Below are 24,383 nucleotides of genomic sequence, written 5' to 3' on the forward strand. Positions count from 1 at the left end.
GCTCTCCGTCCTAGACCAGACTCGTCACACTTAACCACATATCCCCAAGCACCCACAAACACAGACCTACTTAACAACTCTGTGCCTCCACAGACCGTCCCCTCAGCCAGTCTGAACAGGGCTGTCCCTTCCAACCTGCTGGACCAAGAAGCCTTCCTGTCTCATTCCAGTGTAAAATACGTGAAGTCACTCGGTCATGTCCAACTCTTTGCAACCCCATGGACTGTAGCCCGCCAGGTTCCTCTGTCCAAGGGATTTTCCAGGCAAGAATACTGGAGTGGGTTGCCATTTCCTTCTCCAGGGGATCTTCATGACCCAGGGATTGAACCTGGGTCTCCCTCACTGCAGGTAGACGGTACCGTCTGAGCTACCAGGGAAACCCAGTGTAAATATATTTCGAGTTATACGTTCCCGTAAGGTTTATCTATGTGAACGACTTAAAACACTGGTCAACACGCCATCCAGAAGCCAGATCAGTGTTGGTATTTTACTGTGAATGGGGTTCATTATCAATAGAGCCCTCTTGCGTTACACTCTCCACATGGTGGTAATCTTTCTAAACTAGAAATCACTTCATACTGTCTGCTGCTGAAAACCTTCCCACTGCTTTAAAGATAAAACCCCAAACACTTACATGCACTCAAGACCCAGTGTGGCGACACCCCTGCCTCCCCCCTCACTGCTCTCAATTCTGAGAGCAGCTCAAGGTCTGTCTGGTTGGGATGCCACTGCCTCCACTGCCGCTGCCCCTGAGCTAGTAGCTCCTGCCTGTTCGCCCATCAGACACACCTCCCAGCCAGGACCCAGGCTTCATGACGTCTATCTGTTAAAGGTACTCATGGTTCCCTGTTTTCTTTCAACTCCTAACAGTCTCACAAGAGTCAGCTGAACTGTTTGCCGGGTAAATGTTTGTTCTGTCTGTTTTTATTCATCTGAGCCCCACAAGTCCAGGGAAGGAATTTGATGGCGTCACCAAGGAAATTCCAGGCTCTGTCACCATGGCAGAACATGGTCATTGCCCAACAAATACCGACGAACTGGACTAGCTGACAAAAGAAAGGAAGAGCATTTGCAGAAACTCAGGAAAGGGAAGCTACTTGCCCAAGATCACCCAACCCCGGTGGGAGGCAGAGTAAGAACCGGGACAGGCACTCAGATGGCTCCGGGGCCTGCCCGGCTTCTTGCAGCCTTGCACTCTGGGACGTGAGGTCACTCTCCAGATCCAGACTTGGCACGAGGAGGAGACGGAACAGGCAGGCAGAGTGGCGGGGCAGAAGGGGGTGTCGGTAAGTCTGATCTGGTCAGGAAGGCCCCGAGAGACCACGGTCGCCTCAGCCCCATCCTTCACAGAGAGTGGAGCGAGGCTCAGGAGGAACCCAAGACGGGCGCCACCGAGCCCGGACCTTCACACCCAGTGCGTCTGTCTGTCCTGCGGGCTCTGAGGTCTCTGTAGGTCACCTGCTCTGCTGGGGACCATGAGAGGCAGCGCCACGACCCTGACCTTCACCGCCCTTCTCTGCCTTGGTGAGCTTCCGAGAAGGGAGGGGTGGAAACCCCTCTCCTCCCACATCTGGTCCCTGACGGCCTCAGGATGCAGGAGGTTCCGTGGGGACAGACTTTCTTGGGAGAGAGGGGAATGTCCTCAGCCCGGATCTGACCCCAGACCTCAGGGCGCAGAGCAGACCTGGAGCATCCAGGACGTGTGGTGGGGCCGGGCGCTCACAGGGAACTCTCTTCCAGGGCTGTGCTGGGGCCCGTGGGACCAGGGACAACCAGGTGAGCCCCCAGACCTCCTGCTTCCACCCACCACCCCTGGTCAGTGGGGAGCACAGCGGGTCGGGGCCGCGGGTGGCCCGTCTGGGAGGGGCCTGGGTGACAGCTGGGAAACCTGGGGGAGAAGGCGCCCTGACTCCTCAGGTCTGATTCCTTTCCAGAGGTTCTCCCCAAACCCTCCATCCGGGTTGACCCAGGCACCATGGTCGCCCAGGGGAGCCCGGTGACCATCTGGTGTCAGGGGTCTCTGCTGGCTGAGGTCTACCGTCTGCATAAAGAGAGGAGCTCTGTATACTGGGAGGCTAAGGCCCCACAGGGCTCCAGGAACAAGGCCTGGTTCCACTTTGCATCCTCGAGCTCAAGTGATGCTGGACAGTATTGGTGTGCATATCACAGCAGGAATGGCTGGTCACAGCGGAGTGACACCCTGCCCCTGGTGGTGACAGGTAAGAGGGTGGGGCAGGGGCAGGTCCCTCCCACCGTGGGAGCCTCCTCACGGGCAGAGGAGCAGAGTGTGGGCTCAGGGGGCCCCTTCCCTCCCAGCCCACACCTGGGGTCACTGGGTGGAGGTCCCCCTTTAACACAGCCCCTCGCCCCCAGGAGTGTACAGGGCGCCCTCTCTGTCCGCCCAGCCCAGCCCTGTGGTGGCCGCAGGAGGCAGAGTGTCCCTCACATGCAGTTCACAGTATGCAGCGGGCTCTCTGCATCTGCTGAAGGAGGGAGGCACTGACCCGCTCCGACACAAGGCATCGAAGAACTATGGGAACCAGGGGCAGGAACAGGCTGTGTTCCCTGTAGGCCCAGTGACCACCTCCCACGGGGGGACCTACAGGTGCTATGATGCTCCCAGCACTCAGCCCTATCTGTGGTCACGCCCCAGTGGCCCTCTGCATCTCCAGGTCACAGGTGAGGCTCCCAGGCCCCTCTATTTCCTAGACAGACCCCTGACCTCAGCCTTATGCCCCATGAGCACTGGGGGAGACGGGGGCAGGGACACTGGGCTCCTGGGGCAGGACAGGGCGGAAGCCTCGGGAGGGAGCAGGGTGAGCTCTCTCCGCAGCCCCGGGAGCAGGGCGGGCGTGCAGCCACGTGCCTCTGTGCCCCGTCCGCAGGCCTGTCCAGGGCACCCTCCCTCTCCGCCCAGCCCAGCTCGCTCGTGCTCGCCGGAGACAACCTGACCCTCCAGTGTCGCTCAGAGGCCGGCTTTGGCAGCTTCGCTCTGACCAAGGACGAGGGGCTCAGCCTGCCCCTCCGTCTAGAAGGGCAGCAGAGCCCTGACTTCCCTCTGGGCCGCGTGAGCCGCGCCCACGGGGGCCAGTACAGATGCTACAGTGGACACAACTCCTACGCGTGGTCAGCTCCCAGTGCCCCCCTGGACATCCTGATTGCGGGTGAGGAGCCCCTGTCCTGGTCCAGGTCCCGACTGTCTGCTCAGGGCACTGGACGAGGGTCGGCCCTGGTGGTGACGGGTCCGGGGAGAGGGTCCTGGAGCAAAGGCCCAGGTGGGGCAGGGGTCTGGGGGGGAACATGAAAACAGGAGTGAGAGGCACGGAGATTAAGGAGACACACACAGACGGGCTGAGAGGAGCTGGGAGGGTCACAGGGAGGCCCCCTGCTCAGAGTCCGGGGTGTGGGGAGGGGCTCTCTGCTCATCACCCCCGTCCCCCCCAGGGATGCACAGGAAACCCTCCCTCTCCGCCCGCCCGGGGGCCTCAGTGCCCCAGGGAGAGAATGTGACCCTGCAGTGTCGCTCTGAGGTCCGGTCAGACACTTTCCATCTGTCCAAGGAGGGGTCGCTCGCTGCTCCCCAGCACCTTCGTCTGCAGGACCCGGCTCCACCCGTTCAGGCCAACTTCACCCTGCGTGCTGTGACCTCGGCCCACAGTGGGACCTACAGGTGCTACAGCTCACACAGCACCGCCCCCCACCTGCTGTCGCTCCCCAGCGACCCCCTGGAGCTCCAGGTCTCAGGTGAGGGCCCAGCCCTGGTCCTCTGCATCCTCCAGGTCAGGCCAGGGCCCTGTTCCCAGGGGAGCTCTGGGCTGAGTGGGAGTGGGGGGTCACAGAAGGTGGGGATCAACTCTGAGGGGACCGGAAAGAGCCAGAGGCCTCCCTTCCTTGCCCATCCTTGCCCTCATCCCAGGCATCCAGACCCGCTCCTGGTGATGGAGCTGAGCTACACAGGCCTCAGGGCCAACCAGCAGGACTCAAGGCCAGAGCCCTCGGTCCCCACCCTCCTCTGGTCTCCAGTCTTCATGGCCCCTCGCCCAGAGAGCAGCACAAGAGAGGGGCTAACAGAGCCCGTGGCCCCCAAGGGAGCGAGTGGACAGGCCCTGGCTCAGCTGGTGTCCCGGGGGATCACGGGGCTCCCGGGAATGAGACGTGGATGAAGGGTGGGGGTCATGCAGTGGGGGATGCTGGGGCCCGGCTGGGGGAGGGGAGCAGGGCTGACAAGGGGAAGCAGGCCGCCGCTCATCTCTACTCTGACCCTTAGGAAGCTCCAGGAATGAGCTCCTCCCCGCCTTGGAATCAGGCTCGGGTGAGTCAGGCTCTCTGTAGGGCGGTGGGGGTGGAAGCAGCTCTATCGCGGCTCCGTCACTTCCCGAGTTAATGGCCTCGGGACAGCCCCTTCTCACTGGCATCAGCCTCGACAGCAAGGACGAGGATGCAGCAACACTGGATGGGACAGTGTCTGAGCTCTCCAGCCCCCCAAGGAGCTGCCTTGGTGCCAGGCAAAGAGCTGGGCGTGGGAGTCACAGGGCTCTACTACTTCCAACCATGGGACCTTGGACCAGCTGTGCTCCTCCCGGGGTCAGAGGCCCACCCTCCACGCAGGGGGCCTCCCACCTCCTTCCTCAGCACGACAGCCCGCAGCGCAGGGCCTACTTGGGCCTCAGGAAGGCCAGAGCCCGCCCAGCTGCCCCTCCCAGACACACACTCCACCTCCACGCAGGCCCCGTGCTGGGGGCGGGCGGACGGGGAGGCAGGACTCTGCAGGGTGGGAGACGGATCCGGCTGGGCTGGCAGAGAACTGGGCTTGATGCACCCGTCTCTGAACTGGTGTTCTGCCTGGAAGTGAAAGCATGAAAACAAAACAAAAACTAATTCTAAAAAATATGAGGGAACCCACAGTTCCGGGTTCCAGTCCCAGCTCCACCACCTCCAGGCTGGGCGACTTGGGGGCCATGATCTCCCTCTCTGGGCCTCAGTCTCCTCGTCTGTAAACGGGTGGGATGTGCTGGAGATGGACGTGCAGACCCCAGCATGAGTCTGCGCACAGCAGGTGCCCAGTTAAACGGCACCCCTGGCTCACTCAGGCGTCTCTGGTGCCCTAGGCCTTACATGGTACCTGAGTGTCCTCATCGGGGTCTCGGTGACCTTCTTCCTGCTGCTCCTCGTCTTCCTCTTCCTCCGACACCGGGGTCAGGACAGACACAGGAAGTCAGGTGAGTAGGGAACGGGGTGACTCGGAACCCTGGAGGTGGTGGGCTTAGGGCACCAGCCCAAGGGAAACCTAAGAAAGGGGTGAGTCTGGTTAAAACTGCTCTAGCATCTCCCCGTGAGAGAAATCTGAAGAGGCTAAATGTGAGCGCACGTGCATTAGAGTATCCTTTGATGTTTTCAAATTTACACGCCGCTTGAGAATACATTCAAGTTTTGTATTTCATGGTTTAGAGCTCTCGAATTTTTTAAAATAATTTTTGAATTTTGTTTATTGGCTGCTCTGGGTCTTGGTTGCTGTGCATGGGCTTTCTGTGGTGGCGGTGAGCTGGGGCTTCTCTCTGGTTGCAGGGCTCGGGCTTCTCTTACTGCAGCTCCCAGCTCCTGGGCTCTTGGGCTCTCGGGTTTCAGCAGTCGCGCTCCCAGGCTCCAGAGCACAAGCTTAGTAGTTGTGGCTTAATTACTCCATGGAATGTGGAATCCCCCCAGACCAGGGATCAAACCCATGTCCCCTGTGTCGGCAAGCGGATTCTTTACCACTGAGCCACCACGGAAGCCCTTCTCTTGAATTCTTCGTGGAGGAGGGAAGGCATGATAATTTTTTCAGCCTGGAGACCCTTGCAGATCTTCCTGTAACCCTAGAGAAGGGCTCTGGGGCAGTGGGGAGGGTCGGGGAGGGCAGGGCTGGAGGCTGACTCTTGTCTTCCCACAGCGGCTGCAGCATCAGTGCTTGAGGACAGAGGCCAGAAGACGAAGTAAGACCTCTCCCACAGACTCGCACCCCACCGCCTGCCCGGGGCTCCCTCACCGCCCCAACACTGCTCAGCCCGACCTCTCCCACAGACTCGCACCCCACCGCCTGCCCGGGGCTCCCTCACCGCCCCAACACTGCTCAGCCTGACCTCTCCCTGAATCCCACCCCACCGCCTGCTTGGGGCTCCCTCCACCCCAACACTGCTCTCTCCTCCCCAGCTCCAGCCCGGCCGCTGACGCCCCGGAAAGCTTGTACTGTAAGGGGAAGGGGGGCGCTGTCCTGGGGGCCTGGGATCGGGTGGCAGTGGTTCTGGGCTTGGGAGGAGAGCTCGAGCCTGGCTGGGTGGCAGTGGCCGGTCACCGAGCCGCTCTGGACATCTGCTGTGGGAGGTGTGAGGCGGTCTGGGCAGGAGCCGGCCCCCCTTGTCCTGTCCCCACCAGGTGCCGTCACAGAAGACGCACAGCCAGAGCATGGCAGAGCGCGGGACAGTCAGGTGAGACCCCCACCTCCTCACTCACACACGGAGGGCAGAGGACACTGACCCCAAGGCCAGGTGGCCCCTTCCACGAGCACCTGCTCCCTGGGCTGCCGCGCCCCACACCCGGCTCCTCCGACCGGGACACTGTTGAACGCTCAGGTTGAGCTGGCAGGGCTGAACAGTCTGTGCCCCCCAAAATGGGCTACATGCAAGCCCTGGGCCTGGAGACAGGGCCAGAGGGGGGGCTTCTAACAGCCAGAAGATTCTGAGATCCTTGCTCAGCCCTCAGCCATCTTTCCCCAGGCAGGTGAACCTCATCTGTTCGCTGCAGTGAGGACCACCTCCCGTGGCCGCTCTGGTGACCCCCTCACTTTCCTGAAGGGCGCAGTGGGGCCTGACTGTCCCTCAGTGAGGACAGCCGCACCCAATTCCCATCTCCAGCCCCGTCCTCTCCCAGCATCAAACTTAGCGATCCATCACAGGATTTCAACTTGCTCCACTTCCCTCCTTCCTGAGGGTCGAAGCTACGGAACTGAAGGAGGCATGGTTCAGAGACCACCCCTCACCCCTCACTAGCAGAGCCCTAACGACTAAGACCCTCAAGGAGTGCATCCTTACCTCCCAGGCCCCCAGGCTTTCCCCATCTCACACCCCTGACCTCTTTCTACACCCTCCAAAGGCTGCCACATCTGAAGCCCCCCAGGATGTGACCTATGCTGAACTGGACCACTCAACTAGCAGACAGGGGGTGACTGCGCCCTCCAACTGGCAGTCAGGAGAGTCCCCAGCAGAGCCCAGCGTGTATGCCGCTCTTGCCTTGCACTAGCCCAGGATGACCCAGACTCCACCTCCAGGGACCCCAGGAGCTGCCCCCACGGACACTCAGTTCAACCCCAGCCAGCCTGGAGTCCTGACACCAGCAGCTCCAGGACCTCCCAAAGGTAGGCTAGGCTGCCAGCACTCTACTACACACTTCACAGTGACTTGGCAAACCCTGAGCTGTAACCCGGAGAATGGCCACTGAACTGACAGCAGAGCCCCAAGCTCCCAGAGCAGGACTTGGGTGCCCCATGCCTGCAGCTGTTGGGGTTGCTCAATTCCTTATTTCTCATTTCCTGAGAACAAGCCCCTTCCTGTCCCATACAGCTTGACAGAGAAAAGGGAAGCCTGCCTCCCTCCTGACCATGAAGTCTTCAGAACCCCCAAACACGGGGGGGGGGGGGTGGCGGCAGGGTTCCCCCTTCCTGTCTGGGAAATGACCCCCTCACTCAGAACTGCTTTTGGCCATTGGGTGTTCATTAGAAAGCACTGGCTTAGTTCCTCCACCAGGGATTAACCGTGAACCCGCATCACAGCAGTGCAAGGCAGGTTCACTGGGACCACCAGGGCAGGTCCTGGCTGAGAAGCTCCCTCTAGTTTTGTCTTTGCCTGTACTGTGGGTCCCCTGGAAGTGTGATGGAGTGATGTGTAGACGTGTCTGTCAGGATACGGTAAAGCCAGGCCTAAGGGGAACAAGGACCACCATCTAGCAACGGCTCCACAGACGGGAACAAAGCTCTCCCGGCCCCTGAGTGGAAAGCGGCGGCCCCACTGCCGCTCCAGAAGGGTGTGTGTCAGAGCGGGGAAGAGACACAGCAGTAAAGACAAATTCCACACTGTGGATATCCTGCTTTATTATCTGAGGCACACTGGCCGCTGCGCCGGCCCAGGGCACTGCCCGGGCTCAGTCCTCCTCCTCGTCATCGCCGGCTCCAGCCCCGCCCTGGCCCTTCTTGGCGTTCTTCCTCTTCACTCGGCCCGGGCGGCCCCCGCCGTAGGGGGAGCGCAGGGAGAAGTCGATGTGCTTCTGCGAGTCCAGGCGCACGATGAAGGACGGGATGTTCACCACCTGCTTGCGGACCCTAGGGGGGAGCGGCAGTTGAGGGCCGGGCCGAGGCCGGCAGGGCGTTCCTGGTCCTCGGGGGCGCCCCTGTGTCCTGGACACTCGCTCACCTCTCACGGAGGGCCGGGGAATTCAGGCCCAGAATGAACTCGGGGGTGGCAGCGCGTTAACACTGAGGCCTGCTTCTCAAACACTGAAGTGTGCCAGACAGTTCTGAGCTGTGTGCCTCTCGCTGAGCTTTAGTCTCCATCAGGGCTCCTCTCACTGTCTCTGAAGTGGCACCCCAAGAGGACCGGGGCGGTTTCATTTCACACAAGCAGCATGAGAGGCTCCTGCCCATGAGTCACAGGGGCTACTGAGAGGCTAGGAACCTGCTCACTACACAGGCCCCTGTGACCAGGGCCCTATCTCCATAGGGTAAACTGAGCACCCAAAGATCCACCTGGCCCCTGCTCTTCACCACAGCAGCTGCCCGGAGAGTGCACTGTGACCACATGGGCCCAACCCACCCAAGTCAGCTGAGCTCCAGGGATGGCTCTCCAAGTGACACCAAGAGCTGTTACCTGTCCAGCTCCCGGCACGCCTGCTGGAGCCTTCGCAAGGTGTACGGCTCCAGCCGCAGTGACCCTTGCGCAGGGCTCTGGGGGTGAGGCTGCCCCCAGCTCCCCCATGAGCTGTCTGTAGGGACCAATCTGTCCCCTTAAGGTGAGCTCACACCTTCACCACCTCCGAGGGCTGCACAGAAGACAGGGGTAGGGAGGGGGCTCAGCGAGGGCGTCCCTTCAAGGGGCAGGGTGGGAGAGGCTCCGGGAGCCCCGAGGCAGTACCTGATGTGGCGCTGGCGGATGAGCACACGGGCGTGGTGGATGGACTTGGCCAGGCCCAGCTTGAAGACCTGGGTCTGCAGGCGTCTCTCCAAGAAATCCTCAATCTTCAGGCCCAGGATGTAATCCAGCTTCATCTTGCCCTCATCCAGCACCCCGATACGGACGAGCCGCCGCAACAGGGCATTACCTGGTGAGGGGGCACAGAAGCCTGTCTCAGCCTTCCAGTTCAAATCCGGCACCTCCACACCACGGCGGTGAGACCCAGCAGGAAGGAAGAACTAGTTCTGATACAGGACTCAACGCCCTACTGCATGAGCCACCGTGACTGCCAGAATCCTCACTACCCTGAGGCAGATGACGACCCACAACCTGTCTGAACAAGGGAGCGCCCTCCAGAGCTCTTAGAAGAGTAAGTCTGCACGCCGCTGCCCTCCACTAGTCCTCCCGTAACACAGCCAGGGGCTACGAGCCAATACGCTGGCGTCCAGAAAGCCCTACCAATCAAACGCACGCAAACCACCTCCCGCGTCTGACACTTCAACAGCGTCAGTACCTATCTGTTAGGCCTGGAAGAGACGCGGCACACATTCGAGTTGAGTACGTGTCATCCATTTTCTACTAAAACGACGGTGAGGATAACCTCAGTGCCTGGCAAAGTAAACCAGCGGGCATCAGCTTCTCCCTGGTACCCAGCAACTCCAGGTTCAGGGGGCCTTGCCTGTGGGCGTCCAAGCGCCAGTCAGGAGAGCTCCGGGGACGCTGCTGGCTTGCACTCCCGGGGCTGGCTATCATCACAGAGGATTATCATTTATTAGCACCCACCCCTGCCCCTAGACAAAGCCTGAAGGAAAGCTGGCTGACTCTGTGACAGCCTTCCTAGCAGACTAGGAGCCAAGGAGAATCTAAATGGAGAAACATACTATACCTTTTCCAACACCCCAGGTACGAATTTGCACTGAATGAATACTGAACACAAGTGAAGGATATTCTCCCATCTACAACTGCATAAAAATTTTAGTGAGAAGCCTACACAATGAAAACTGCAAAACACTAATCAAAGAAATTAAAGACACAAACAGAAAGAAATTCAGTGCTCATGGACTGGAACAGCAGTTAAAAAAAAAACGCCCATACTACCTATAGCAATATACAGATTCGAGGCAATCCCTATAAAAATTCCAATGCCATTTTTCACAGAAGAAGAACAAGCAATCCTAAAATCTTTATGGAACCAGAAAAGACCCTGAATAGCTAAAGCCAATCTTGAGGAAAAACAAAGTTGTAAAGAAGACAAAAACAAGAAATAAAGAGAAAACAAAAAAAAACACCCCACAAAGTTGTATACATTAGTTATAGTAATCAAAATAGTATGACATTGACATAAAAACAGATCGAGGGAATAAACCAGAATAGAGACCAGAAATAAACCCATAATTAGTTTACAACAAAGGAGCTAGGGATACACAGTGGGGAAGAGCCTCTCAACACTGGTGTCTGGAGAACTGGACAGTCACATGCAAGGACAAGAATGAACACGAAAGTTAACTCAAAATCATGAATTCCCAGAAGGTCCAGTAGTGAGGACTCGGTGATTGGTGACTTCACTGCAGTGGCCAGGGCCGCTCCCCTGGCTCAGTGGTAGAGAATATGCCTGCGACACAGGAGATACGTGTTCAATCCCTGGCGGGGGAAGATCCCAGGGAGAAGGAAATGGCAACCTACTCCATTATTCTTGCCATGGAAATCCCGTGGACAGGAGCCTCGCGGGCTATGGTCCGTGGGGCCCACTGGGAGTTGGACAGACTTAGCGACTCAACAACTGGGAATGAAGATCCCTTAAGCCTCCAGCGGGGAAAACAAACTCAAAATGGACTAAACACAGGAATGTAATGAGACTCCCAGAGGAAAACACAGGCAGTAACCTCCTTGACCTCAGTCTTGGAGATGATGTTTTGGATCTGATTCTAAAGTAAAGGTAACAAAAGGAAAAATCAACAAGTTGGACCACATCAAACTAAAAAGCTTCTGCAGAGCATAACAAAATGAAAAACAACCTATGGAATGGGAGAAAATATAAATCACATATCTAATAAGGGGTTAATACCCAAAATATATAATGAAATAATACAACAGCAAAAAAAAACACTTCAATTAAAAAATGGGAAGATGATTTGATGCTAACTAGACTTACTGTGGAGATCATTTCACAATATACATTCTATACTAATAATGTCAAATTATAAATTACACAATTTAAAAACTGAACATAATAATCAAATATCATTACAAAACATATCCAAACGTAAACAAAAGTGAGTTTGGAATTATCTTCCATTTTGGACACTTCACGTCTGGATGAAACTGGAACCTATTATACAGAGTGAAATAAGCCAGAAAGAAAAACACCAATACAGTATACTAACGCATATATATGGAATTTAGAAAGATGGTAACAATAACCCTGTGTACGAGACAGCAAAAGAGACACTGATGTGTAGATCAGTCTTATGGACTCTGTGGGAGAGGGAGAGGGTGGGGAGATTTGGGAGAATGGCATTGAAACATGTATAATATCATGTATGAAACGAGTCGCCAGCCCAGGTTCGATGCACGATACTGGATGCTTGGGGCTGGTGCACTGGGACGATCCAGAGGGAGAGTATGGGGAGGGAGGAGGGTTCAGGATGGGGAACACAGGTATACCTGTGGCGGATTCATTTCGATATTTGGCAAAACTAATACAATATTGTAAAGTTTAAAAATAAAATAAAATTAAAAAAAAAAGAAAATAGACACCTGACAATAACTCAACCTGTATTACTTCAAAAACACATTTCACTTACTATTATTAACCCACCTACATCCTTTAATAGTGGGGAGGGCTATCAATACAGGAAAAATCTTACTGGATATGAAGACAAAAATAAAACTGATAAGCTTGCAGCCTTCAACCACAGGAGTGTGTCCAACTACTAAAAACTGATAAATGGCTTTCATTTGGCCCAAAGAATTAACAATCAGAATCAGCCAAATCAAAGTTTGTTTCAAAAAAAAAAAAAAACTGTATGCCAGTGGGCACCTCAATGGCCAAGGGGCCCTTGTCTCTATGGCATGAAGCAAGCATTTAAGTGCCTTAGTTTCTAATATGATGTGTTAGTCACTCAGCTGTGTCCAACTCTGCCAGGCCCCTCTGTCCACAGCATTCTCCAGGTAAGAATAGGCTGGAGTGGGTTGCCATTCCCACTCCAGGGGACCTTCCTGACCCAGGGATCAAACTCCCACTAAGGAGTGAGTCTTATGACAAAAACAGTGTACTGGTTCATTTCACTCAGGCACTCACAGGTATCAACTCTCACCTCACACCACAACAGGGTAAAGAATCTGCCTGCAGTGCAGGAGACCCAAGTTTGGTTTTTACCCTGTGCTGGTGTGAGGTGAGAGTTGATACCTGTGAATGACTGAATGAAATGAACCAGTAACTCTTCTTGTCACACCTTAGTGGGAAAGGCTAGACCTCAAGCAAGGCCAACACCTCAGAGCTCCCAGGCTCCTCCTCTCCATCCCAGAAATCTAGCTTCACTCACTGTGGATTACCTGCTGTTGCCCTCTCCGTGCAACTTCCCCCCTGGAAAACCAAGTAATCCCTGGATTACCTGCTCAACCCTGCCCTGTGCCATCTCTTTGTCACATGACTGCTTAGCACCTAAGTTTCTCTGTGATTAACTCTCCAGCAAGTTTCCCTGAGACCAGAATAAGCTGAGGTCTGTCCCCCAAACTCTGGGACAGAGTTCCACCCAATACCAACATCCACCAGGGAGATTCCTCAATTCTCCTGAGTGTCAAAGGAGCTTCCCAACTAACAAAGGTTAAAAATGAGAACCTCTCACACCCTTGGAACTGGGATAGATCAAAGTGATGAATCTGTGTTAGTACAACACCTCTCCAAACCTTTCTCAATCTCTACTATGGATGACCACTCATGCTTAACGTAAGAGCACTTCCATCCTTAATCACAGTTTGGGAGAAAAATCAGACTAGCCACTCCTATTGAAAATAAAAAGCCAGCTGCCCAAGTTAGCCCAGCCCCTCTGACTTTCACTAGAATCAAAATTTCCTAGGGTCAGACCAAAAGCAGCATCAAGATAATACCTACAAAATGGCCAATTTTAGATGTAACTAAAAATAAATTTTAGATACTGTGAGCAAACTTCCTGTTGTGTACAGTTTATCCTAATAAAAGGTGTTACAAAAAACAGATACACCTACACCAAAAAACAGAATCACCTACAGCCAGAGTCGCATCTGTTAGAATCACAAACTGTATATGAAGCTCTTCCACACTCAGGATACAATGTAGCACCAAGTTTACTGACTACTTTTACATTTAGGAACTGTTTCAACTTTTGGCATGTTACCTATCCATCATCTGGAACCCTCCTTCAACTCCTAACCCTGCGCTCACATGCACTCCAGTCCCACCTATTGAGGGAAGTCTTGGATCACTTGCTCATTTGAAGACTATGATCAGTACCTCTACCAGTCTACTTGTGCAAATTAAATAATGTACACCAAGAGCTTAGAAAAAGATATTCAGTGAGCCTTATAAAGTACCAGCTTTCTTAGTATTTTCACCATCTGACAACCTAAGAGGTCCTACTAAAATATGAATATCGTCCCTTCCAAAAGCCCATAAACCTCACATCTCAAAGCAGACATTTAGACCTTAAAGAGTCTAAAAGATGGCAGTTTGTCAAGTATACCGCACCATCATTTTTTTTTTAACCTTAAATCATACGGTATGATCTGTATTCCCTCTAAGATCACCTGGAACCGTTCTTTCCTGTGAAACCCACAGGTCCTCTACTGTTCAGACCCTGAGTAAATGTCCTTCACCATCGTGTTAAAGAAGGCAAATATACACACTCAAGTTCCACCCTGGGTGGAACTTCTCAAATTTCACTGTCTAGTCAGGGAACAAGAACATAAGAAGCAATACTGTTCTGTTGAACTATGTATAGATATAACCAGGTGCCCAATGCTTGGCATTGTTAGCTCTGCTGCTGCTGCTAAGCCGCTTTAGTCGTGTCCGATTCTGCAACCCCATAGACGGCAGCCCACCAGGCTCCCCCTTCCCTGGGATTCTCCAGGCAAGAACACTGGAGTGGGTTGCCATTTCCTTCTCCAATGCATGAAAGTGAAAAGTGAAAGTGAAGTCGCCCAGTCGTGTCCGACTCTTTGCGACCCCATGGACTGCAGCCCATCAGGCTCCTCCGTCCATGGGATTTTCCAGGCAAGAGTACTGGAGTGGGGTGCCATCGCCGTCTCCGTGTTAGTTCTAATCCACTGGAAACCGATTCGCAGGGTTTGAATAAACCAGTCATAGATAAGACGAAAGGTACGTACTCGTATTCAGCCCTATTTTCTTACTCCATAACTCCTACTAAAGGCTGGATCCAATGTCTTGCTCCATGTCTTGCACAACCCTAGAAGGAAGAACAGCAGCAGCTCTCCTGCGGGCTCACATACACACCTTCGAACAGACGCCGCGGGTCTTTCTCATCCAGCGTCAGCAGCTCCCGGGCAGCCTTTCGGATCTTGGCCAGGGTGAATTTGACCCTCCAGACCTCACGTTTGTTCCGGAGCCCATACTCGCCTGCATAATGAGTGAAAAAGCTCAGTCCCATGGACTAGTGAAAAAGGATTAGTGACTTCGGGATACAGAAAAACAACAGACAATCCCAAAACTGGGTGAGGAGGGTGAACACACTGGAGATTTTTAAACAGAACGAGCACGTGGGCGGCCTCACCCATGTGTCAGCTTCCCCAGCCCGGGAAACAGAAACCCAGCCACTCACCGATCAGCTTCAGCTCTTGGTCGAGGCGGGACTTCTCGAAGGGTCTCCGCGGGGTCACATAGGTTTTGCGACAAACCCAGCTCCGGGCGACCGGCATGCTGGCTCTGTTTGCCCGTCTGCGCCTGTGCGAGAAGGAGAGCTGCCCGTGAGGACTCGGCAGCGCCTGCGCAGTCCCAGAGCTACGCTAGGAACCTCCCGGCGCCTAGGGAAGATATCGCGAGAACTCTTCCTGAAGAGTTTTATAATCGACCATCATTTCTACCACTTTCCAGTTACGCTCATTTCACCTCCAACTGCTTTAGCGTACTCATTAAAGGTCGAATAGCCCGCAAGACTTTACGACCCACACCCAAAATACCGAACACGGCCGCATGGCTCACCTAAGCGAACGCTCTGGAAACCAAGAAAGAGGAGCATGCGCTCGCCGGCCGCGCTCTTATAGCAACGTCGCCCTCTTGTGACGTCATCACGCACAGCGCAAGTTTGCACCAATCAGAAAAGGCCTTGGCGGGCGGACAAAGCAGTCAAGAGGAGAGATTGGGCTAGAGTGGCTTGCTAAACCGGGAGGACTGAGGAGGGATTAGTGCTCCGTCTGGTGCGACGTGAGGGCTCCTCTCCGCCCTCGGGTAGTGACTTAAGTCACCACTCAGCTAACGTCTGAGTCGCGGTATAAAGTTGGAGTAGTCACCGCCACCGTGACTAGGCTTCATTCAACATGCTCCGTCTCTCTCAAAAGATCTCCAGAGGATTGGACCTATAAGAATTCAAAGCTCCTTCCAAGATGCTCTGTTATATCCATGAATAATTTTTTTAAAAATCATTTTTCATATCACCATGTCTACGCAAGGCACAGCCAGAAGCCAATCTGCCCTTTTGAACCCTTCAACAGCCCCTCTGTTCGTGAAACTTTGAGCCTAAGGGAAGAGAGGGAAAATAATAAGCAGATCGTTTCAGATGGCTGCTGTGAAGAAAATAAATTACTGATAATGACTGAGCCTCCCTGATGACTCAGTCGGTAAAGAATCCGCCTGCAATGCGGGAGACCTGGGTTCGATCCCTGGGTTGGGAAGATCCCCTGGAGAAGGGAACGGCTACCCACTTCAGTATTCTGGCCTGGAGAATCCATGTACAGAGGAGCCTGGCAGGCTACAGTCCACGGGATCGCAAAGAGTCGGACAGGATTAAGCGATTTAAGCACATTTCTCAATGACTAAGGAAAAATGGTATTTCAGAAAGGATGGTCAGGGAAGCCTTCTTGAGAAGGTGACTGATGAAAACTGTGTGTGTGTGTGTGTGTGTGTGTGTGTGTATACATGTAAAGGTAACCCACTTTTTTTTTAACTTGAGATCCAATGATTAAAAGATCATTGTGAAAGATCATCTGTGCCTCTTTGTGAAAGACAGAAGTTTATATCCTGAGGTTTTCTTTGGGTTTCCAGAACAGGGAAATGTTCTGAAACCTCTTGCTATAAACCTGAAACAATTTATATATATATATATATATATATCCTCTCAGACAGCCCCAGGATTATTTCCTGTAGTGCTTTTCTCTCTAGGATAATCCCATTCACACCAAGGACTTTATCGTGGTTAGATAATATTTAACAAGCACTCTAAATCTTTGGGCTAAACACCTTACGGTTTTGGGGTTTTTTTGTTGTTGATGTTTTAATTCATGTGACCCATTATTTCTACCACTAAAAATAATAATAGGTGGCATTCTAGAATACTTAAATACTATGCATCAGGCCCCATTCAAAGAATTGTACCCATGTTAATTTACTTAATCCTGGGCTTCCCAGTGGCGCTTGTGGACAGAGAAGCCAGTCAGGCTACAGCGTGTGCATACTAAGTTGCTTCAATCGTGTCCAACTCTTTGCAACCCCATGAACTGTAGCCCACCAGGCTCCTCTATCCATGGGATTCTTCAGGCAAGACACTGAAGAAGGTTGCCATGCCCTCCTCCAGAGGATCTTCCCAGCCCAGGGATCAAACCCGTGTCTCTTGTCCCTTGTATTTTCAGGCTGGTTCTTTGTCCCTAGTGCCACCTGGGAAGCCCTATAGTTTCCTGTGCTATCTAGTGTCAAGTGGGCTTTAGAAAGCATCACTACGAGCAAAGCTAGTGGAGGTGATGGAATTCCAGTTGAGCTATTCCAAATCCTGAAAGATGATGCTGTGAAAGTGCTGCACTCAATATGCCAGCAATGTTGGAAAACTCAGCAGTGGCCACAGGACTGGAAAAGGTCAGTTTTCATTCCAATCCCAAAGAAAGGCAATGCCAAAGAACGTTCAAACTACCGCACAATTGCACTCATCTCACATGCTAGTAAAGTCATGCTCAAAATTCTCCAAGCCAGGCTTCAGCAATATGTGAACCGTGAACTTCCTGATGTTCAAGCTGGTTTTAGAAAAGGCAGAGGAACCAGAGATCAAATTGCCAACATCCGCTGGATCATGGAAAAAGCAAGAGAGTTCCAGAAAAACATCTATTTCTGCTTTATTGACTATGCCAAAGCCTTTGACTGTGTGGATCACAATAAACTGGAAAATTCTGAAAGAGATGGGAATACCAGACCACCTGATCTGCCTCTTGAGAAATCTGTATGCAGGTCAGGAAGCAACAGTTAGAACTGGACATGGAACAACAGACTGGTTCCAAATAGGAAAAGGAGTTCGTCAAGGCTGTATATTGACACCCTGTTTATTTAACTTATATGCAGAGTACATCATGAGAAACGCTGGACTGGAAGAAACACAAGCTGGAATCAAGATTGCCGGGAGAAATATCAATAACCTCAGATATGCAGATGACACCACCTTTATGGCAGAAAGTGAAGAGGAACTCAAAAGCCTCTTGATTAAAGTGAAAGTGGAGAGTGAAAAAGTTGGCTTAAAGCTCAACATTCAGAAAACGAAAATCATGGCATCTGGTCCCACCACTTCATGGGAAATAGATGGGGAAACAGTGGAAACAGTGTCAGACTTTATTTTTCTGGGCTCCAAAATCACTACAGATGGTGACTGCAGCCATGAAATTAAAAGACGCTTACTCCTTGGAAGGAAAGTTATCACCAACCTAGATAGCATGTTCAAAAGCAGAGACATTACTTTGCCAACAAAGGTTTGTCTAGTCAAGGCTACGGTTTTTCCTGTGGTCATGTATGGATGTGAGAGTTGGACAGTGAAGAAGGCTGAGCGCCAAAGAATTGATGCTTTTGAACTGTGGTGTTGGAGAAGACTCTTGAGAGTCCCTTGGACTGCAAGGAGATCCAACCAGTCCATTCTGAAGATCAGCCCTGGGATTTCTTTGGAAGGAATGATGCTAAAGCTGAAACTCCAGTACTTTGGCCACCTCATTCAAAGAGTTGACTCATTGGAAAAGACTGATGCTGGGAGGGATTGGGGGCAGGAGGAGAAGGGGACAACAGAGGATGAGATGGCTGGATGGCATCACTGACTCAATGGACATGAGTCTGGGTGAACTCTGGGGGTTGGTGATGGACAGGGAGGCCTGGTGTGCTGCGATTCATGGGGTCGCAAAGAGTTGGACACGACTGAGCGACTGATCTGATCTGATCTGGTTTTATACCTGCTTTACATATTATAGTGTGTATATATTAATCCCAAACTTATAATTTATCTTTCCTCCCCTCACTGTTCCCTTTGGTGACCGTAAGTTTGTTTTCTATGTCTGTGAGTCTGTCTGTTTTATAAATAAGTTCATTTTTATCTTTTTTTTTAGATTCCACATAAAAGTGATTGCCATATAAAACTTGTCATTGCCTTACTTCATTTAGTTATCATCACCTATGATAATCTCTAGGTCCACCCATTTTGCTGCAAATGGCAAGATTTCATTCTTTTTATGGCTGAGTAATATTCCATTGCATACATGTACCAAACCTTCTTTATCCAATCATCTGTCGATGGACACTTAGGTTGCTTCCATGTCTTGGTTATTGTAAATAGTGCTGCAAGCATCTTTTCAAAGTATGGTTTTCTCAGTATACGTGCCCAGTAGTGTGATTGCTGGGTCATTTGGTAGTTCTATTTTCAGTTTTTTAAGGAACCTCCATACTGTTCTCCGTAGTGGCTGCACCAATTTACATTGCCACCAATAGTGTAAGAGGGTTCCCTTTTCTCCACACCCTCTCCAGCGTTTATTACCTGTCGGGGGCTTGAGTTCTATCCCTGGTCAGGAACTAGATCCCACATGCCACAACCAAGACCTGGTGCAGCCAAATAAATACATTAAAAAAATTTTTTTTAATCAGTTTCTTAAATATTGGAAGTTGGTATTGGTAATGTTCTAGTAATTTCTTAAGCAGAAAGGCAGCTCTGCAAATTGTTTTCCAAGTGCATATTTCATACGTATGTGTTTTAGCTTTTGTAAAAAATTGTGAAATAGAGCATACATATAAAGGAGGATCTAGAAATGTACAGTATAAAAAGTAATTCTCCGAACACCTGAATAAACAGCACCCAATCCAAGAGCAAGACCACCCCCAATATTCCTCTCCCTACTCCTTAAAACTGCAACAGTTGCCTCCTTTTTTTCCCGAGTTATTTTTTATTTATGCCTTTGTATGCATCTGAAATGTCTTAAAGAAAGCTTTTCCAAAGTAAGTGCAGTGGAATAGCTCGGACTTCAGAGTCAGAAAGACCAGGTTTTAAACCCCCGCTCAGACGGTAAAGAATCTGCCTGCAATGGAGGAGACCTGGATTTGATTCCTGAGTCCAGAAAATCGCCTGCAGAAGAAAATGGCTGCCCACTCCACTATTCTTGCCTTGGGGAATCCCATGGACAGAGGAGCCTGCGTTTAGTTGCTCAGTCGTGTCCAACTCTTGTGTGACCCCATGGACTATAGCCCATCAGGTTCTTCTGTCCATGGAGATTCTCCAGGCAGGAATAATGGAGTGGGTTGCCATGCCCTCCTCCAGGGGATCTTCCCAACCCAGGGATCGAACCCAGGTCTCCCACATTGGAGGCATACTCTTTACCATTTGATCCACCAGGGAAGCCCATGGGGTCACAAAGAGTTGGACACGACTCAGCGACTAACACACCTGCTCCTTACTAGAGGTGGGACCTTGAGCAAGTCATTTCCCCTCCCCCAGGCTTTTCCTCATCTGCCCAAACACCTGCAGCAAATGCCCACACCTCCCAGGGTTGTCTTAAGGATTCAAATCACAAACTCCACACTGATTCAACAAATTTATTGAGACCTCTTGGGACCTAAGCCCTGTAGAAAACAGAAATAAATCAGCTTTCACACTCAGGAAGCTCATGGTTGGAAACTGGTAACTATAAAAACAACACAGCCACTAAGTGCTTTGGATCGGGAAGGGATATAAGGAGGATGTAGTGTTTATAAATCTGGAATCGAACACTAACCACCAAGAGAGGCAGGAGGTGGGGCGGGGCCTCCCACGCAGAGATGAGCTTGGAACCATCTAGGAAGGGTCTTGCCACGGACATGGCCGCACGCCCACAGGTCTCTGGAGCTCACTGCAGGCTGGCCCACTGCAGGGACGTGTAGACCACCTTACCATCGGGCTGCGGGGAGCAAAGCAGCAGCGTCTTTCTGACACTGGTGCCCAGGCGGCCAGCGGAAACCAGGTCCTGGAGTGGTATGGGATCCTCTGGAGCCCAGCACTGGGCGATGTAGTGAGCGTGGAAACGGAGCGGGTCACCTGGGTGAAGGAGAGAGGCAGGTAGCAGTTTCCACTGGTGGAAAGCTGGAAGACACTGGGACCTCCAACACGGAAGGGATCGCAATGCATCCAGCCATCACTACCGATATTGTAAAAGACACCCTTGGGCCTGGGGGGTGGAGCAAGTTGACACATTACGTGAAAGTGAAGTTGCTCAGTTGCGTCCGACTCTTTGCGACCCCATAGACTGTAGCCTACCAGGCTCCTCTGTCCATGGGATTTTCCAGGCAATAGTACTGGAGTGGATTGCCATTTCCTTCTCCAGGGGATCTTCCCAACCCAGGGCTCGAACCCGGGTCTCCCGCATTGTAGACAGACGCTTTACCATCTGAGCCACAAAAACAACAAGTAACTGAATATATCGCTGTCAAAGCCATGAGGAACTCAAAAGGGTATCATGTATACCGTATCATTAATATCCAATGAGAAGTGACTCAGACTAAAAGAGAATGATTTACAACAGAAGGGTGTAATAAAATAGAATTAAGGAGTTAATCAAATTTTTCTGAAAAGGGCCAGATAGTAAATATTTTCAGTTTTGTGGGCCATGCTGCAAATACTCAACTCTGCCAATCTAGCACCATAGCATCAACTGATTAAATGTAAACAAACAGAGTTGTGTTCCAATAAAACTTTATTTAAAAAGAAAACCTGTCAGTGGGCCTCATTTGACAGGCTGAGGGGAGGGGAGCTATACTTTGCCCCCAGGTTAGATGAACCTGACCAAGTAAAGTAGGACCCTGAGTAGGGAACTATACAGAAAACTAGCAGGTAACATAAATCTAAAAAAGCAAGGCTTCCAACAATTCTACTCCTCGGTATTTATCTGAAAAAAATAAAATGAAAACCCTAATTCAAGAAGATAAACGCACCCCTATGTACATTGCAGCATTATTTACAATAGCCAAGATATGGAAGGGCTTCCCAAGTGGCTCACTGGTAAAGAATCTGCAATATGTATGTATTATTAAATATAATAATGTACTTAACACTACAAAATATGGTTTGCTTTTTATTCTATATATTTTCTGTGAGAGTTCCTTTTTTCTTCTCTTTGTTCATTTACTAAACTGCTCTCCAAAAGAGTTTGGGTTCCCAAGTGTTTCCTGTTTCTTAGAGGCTGAGAAAAGGAGACCAAAAAAGGGGGGAATCGCAGAACGGGGTGGGATTGTGAAGAAAAATGTCACCAGAGGTCCCAACACAAACTCACCGGGATAGACCAGGAAGTCACCCCCAAACTTGCCGGCCGCACTGAGGAAGAAGCCTCGTTCCCACAGGTCTCTGTAGATGCTGTAGCGAAGCTCATGGGCAGGGCGGCCAGCGTGGGGCCAGTCTTTGGACTGGACACGCCAGTCCAGGGGCCTAGCCTTGATGGGCCGCGGCCGAGCAGTGGCCAACTGGATGAGCAGAGCAGACTTCGGTAAGGGGGCCACTCCATTTGAAGGCCCTGGTTGGGGAGAGGAGCCTGGTGGGGATGAATCCAAGAGAGTTTGATGAATCCAAGGGGCAAGGTTTTTTCCCCAGCCCCCAGCAAGGTCCAGCCCTAGAGTGCCAGCCAAAAATTCCTCAAGGATCTCTTCCCTCCTTCCCCTGGTCCGTGGACTCCAACCCCCACCTTCATGTGCTTCCTCATGCTCTCCAGCAGCCTGGCCAGCACTGGCCTCATTCTCTTCGGCAGCTTGCTTCCCACCGGCCTCCTGGCTCCCACTGGTCCCTGATTCCTGTTCCAGCTTTAGCTTCTTCGCAGCCTGGCCCTCTGTAATCTTCTCTAGTAGCTCCTGACGACGGGTCTCTCGGGCCTCAGCTGCCAGAGCGCTTTGTTCCTGGAAGCCCTGCTCTTGCTGGCGCTTGAAGGATGCCAGTGCCTGAGAAGTAAACTTTCCTGTAATACCAGGATTCAGGCATGCCCTGCCTTAGGAAGCTAGGAATCCTGACTCTGGCCCCTCCAAACCTTGGGAAATGAACCTGGGGATCCTACTACTCTCACAGAATTCCAGAATCCAGGACTTTCAGATCCCTCCCACTTCAGGACCAGTCGTCCCCGGCCTCTCCTCCCGCAGGTCCCCCGGGAAGGGCGCCCCAAGTCTGCCCCGCCCCTTACCAGGCTGTGTTGACGGGGGTCCGGGCGCGGGGCGCTGACAAGGGTCACTGCACCGATCTCGGCCAGCAGTCGCGCCTCCTCAGGCATCAGCAGCAGTGGGAGGCCCAGGCGCGAGTTCTGGCGGGGCCCGCGGGGCAGGGCGCCCACCGTGCGGCCCCCCACGCCCAGGCGCTCCCGCAGCGCCTGCACGGCCTCGGCCCCCCATACCAGGGAACGGCCGTTCGCCACCTCCACCACCAGCATCCTCCTGCGGGAGGCCAGGTGCACAGCAGTCACCCACCCGGCAGCACGCCTCTCGCCGCAGGATTCGCGACGCTGGGAGGGCGCCCACAGCCTGGCCGGGGGTCTCGGCGAAGCCCCACCCCTGAGGCTCGTGGGGCGGAACCTCGCTCCGAGACGCGTTCGCCACCTGCTGAGCGGGAGCGCTAGCCCCGCCCCCTGGGCGCCGGGCTCCGCCCCCGGGCGATCCCGCCAGGCCCCAGGGCTGACCCAGACGACGCCCCGCCCCGAGAGGAGCGCTGAGGCCCCGCCGGGGCGTCTCGGACCCTGCGGTCAGCATTCTGGCCAGGGGCGAGACTGGACGCGCGGGCCCTCGCGCCTTGCAGCAAAGCTTGCCGTAGGGTGGACCACGCCCCCTCCGAAAGGTCCGTTTCGGCGTCGCCGTCCGGTGTTCCCGTCAGGTGTCGGGACCTCCGGAGGCCAAAGCCCCCAGAGGCCACGCCCCCTTCGGGTTCCTCGGGGACGCCTCTCCTTTCTGAGCCCTCGAGGTCCGGCCTCAGGTCCCCGCTTTGAGCCCGGCTCGCAGAATGCGAAGCCCCGCCCCCGCCCGAGCGGGGCCGCTTCGTACTTTCGGAAGTCCTCGGCTCAGACGATCGCGGCCCCGCCCCCTCCCGAAGCCTAGGCGTCAGGCGTTCGGACGGCCTCGGCTCACGTCTAGCCCACAGCCTGAGGCCCCGCCCGCTTTGGCCGCGGGCTTTCCCCCCACCCCCCCGCCCCGGTTGGAGTTCCCGCCCTAAGACCGAACCCCACAGCCGGAAGCCCGGTCCGTTCTCCGCTCGGGCGGGCTCAGCCCGCTCGTGAGCGCTCCCTTCAGAATGTGGCACCGTCCTCTGACGGAAACAGCTATTCACCTCGTAAACACCAGCTCGCAGTCCCAGCGGAGCCACCCCCTACGTAGCGCGCCACTCGGGGCTTCCTCCACCCCCCATGCCGACCCCCTGCGTCGGTGTCGTCACGCCGCCACCTCAGCGGAGCGGGAAGTGTGGGGCCCGCCCCGCAGGGCCGTAGCCCTGCCTTCCCCCTAAAGTGTAAACCCCTCGAACCCGCCCCTCGAAGCGCACCTCCCTCCTCGGTTCCGGGACTAGGAAACGGGCCGCTCGCCACGCTGGCCCCGCCCCTTGAGGTAGAACGCTATTTGCCCCACCCCCTTGGGGGGGTTGCTTCTGGGTCCCGCCTCTTTCATTTGGCCAAAGCCCGTGGCTCCGCCTCTGTCCTAAACCTGAGACTCCGCCTATGAGCAACCCAAGGTCGCTTCTACCCGACTACCTCCGAAGGGAG

At 53.3% G+C, this 24,383-nt stretch overlaps 3 protein-coding genes across 11 annotated transcripts; 1 reads left to right on the plus strand and 2 right to left on the minus strand.

Moving 5' to 3' along the window:
• Window positions 1-1,125: 1,125 nt before the first annotated feature.
• Window positions 1,126-10,433, plus strand: LOC147354703 (leukocyte immunoglobulin-like receptor subfamily B member 3). Of its 4 annotated transcripts, none has more exons than XR_015146551.1 (12): window positions 1,126-1,776; window positions 1,935-2,219; window positions 2,374-2,679; window positions 2,886-3,164; window positions 3,445-3,744; window positions 4,268-4,312; window positions 5,109-5,219; window positions 5,927-5,969; window positions 6,187-6,224; window positions 6,409-6,461; window positions 7,126-7,387; window positions 8,745-10,433. XR_015146551.1 is itself a non-coding variant. In XM_086354649.1 (12 exons), the coding sequence occupies exons 1-12, from the start codon at window positions 1,476-1,478 to the stop codon at window positions 7,270-7,272; spliced, it is 1,692 nt and encodes a 563-aa protein (XP_086210775.1). In that variant the 5' UTR covers window positions 1,131-1,475; the 3' UTR covers window positions 7,273-8,106. The 4 variants fall into 4 exon arrangements, 3 of the variants coding, with proteins under 3 accessions (XP_086210773.1, XP_086210774.1, XP_086210775.1); XM_086354649.1 differs by lacking the exon at window positions 8,745-10,433 and having other exon boundaries at window positions 1,131-1,524; window positions 1,741-1,776; window positions 7,126-8,106; XM_086354647.1 differs by lacking the exon at window positions 8,745-10,433 and having other exon boundaries at window positions 7,126-8,106.
• RPS9 (ribosomal protein S9) lies at window positions 8,100-15,421 on the minus strand. 5 transcript variants are annotated; one of them, XR_015146554.1, is made up of 6 exons: window positions 15,391-15,421; window positions 15,011-15,132; window positions 14,686-14,808; window positions 9,156-9,342; window positions 8,892-9,063; window positions 8,100-8,347 (listed from the first exon to the last, which is right to left on the minus strand). XR_015146554.1 is itself a non-coding variant. In XM_086354685.1 (5 exons), exons 2-5 carry the CDS (start codon window positions 15,105-15,107, stop codon window positions 8,170-8,172), a joined length of 585 nt encoding a protein of 194 aa, XP_086210811.1. In that variant the 5' UTR covers window positions 15,108-15,132; window positions 15,391-15,421; the 3' UTR covers window positions 8,100-8,169. The 5 variants fall into 5 exon arrangements, 2 of the variants coding, with proteins under 2 accessions (XP_086210811.1, XP_086210812.1); XR_015146555.1 differs by having other exon boundaries at window positions 8,100-8,660; XR_015146556.1 differs by having other exon boundaries at window positions 15,011-15,212.
• A 4,790-nt stretch (window positions 15,422-20,211) lies between these two features.
• On the minus strand, window positions 20,212-24,204 carry TSEN34 (tRNA splicing endonuclease subunit 34). 2 transcript variants are annotated; one of them, XM_086354676.1, is made up of 5 exons: window positions 24,167-24,204; window positions 22,827-23,073; window positions 22,341-22,590; window positions 21,936-22,190; window positions 20,212-20,704 (listed from the first exon to the last, which is right to left on the minus strand). In XM_086354676.1, exons 2-5 carry the CDS (start codon window positions 23,067-23,069, stop codon window positions 20,517-20,519), a joined length of 936 nt encoding a protein of 311 aa, XP_086210802.1. In that variant the 5' UTR covers window positions 23,070-23,073; window positions 24,167-24,204; the 3' UTR covers window positions 20,212-20,516. The 2 variants fall into 2 exon arrangements, with proteins under 2 accessions (XP_086210802.1, XP_086210801.1); XM_086354675.1 differs by having other exon boundaries at window positions 23,957-24,204.
• Window positions 24,205-24,383: the final 179 nt, after the last annotated feature.

Source organism: Bos grunniens, chromosome 18 (genome assembly GCF_055505025.1).
Source record: "Bos grunniens cultivar Pamir isolate PY7600 chromosome 18, Bosgru_T2T1.0, whole genome shotgun sequence".
Classification (NCBI taxonomy): Eukaryota; Metazoa; Chordata; class Mammalia; order Artiodactyla; family Bovidae; genus Bos; species Bos grunniens.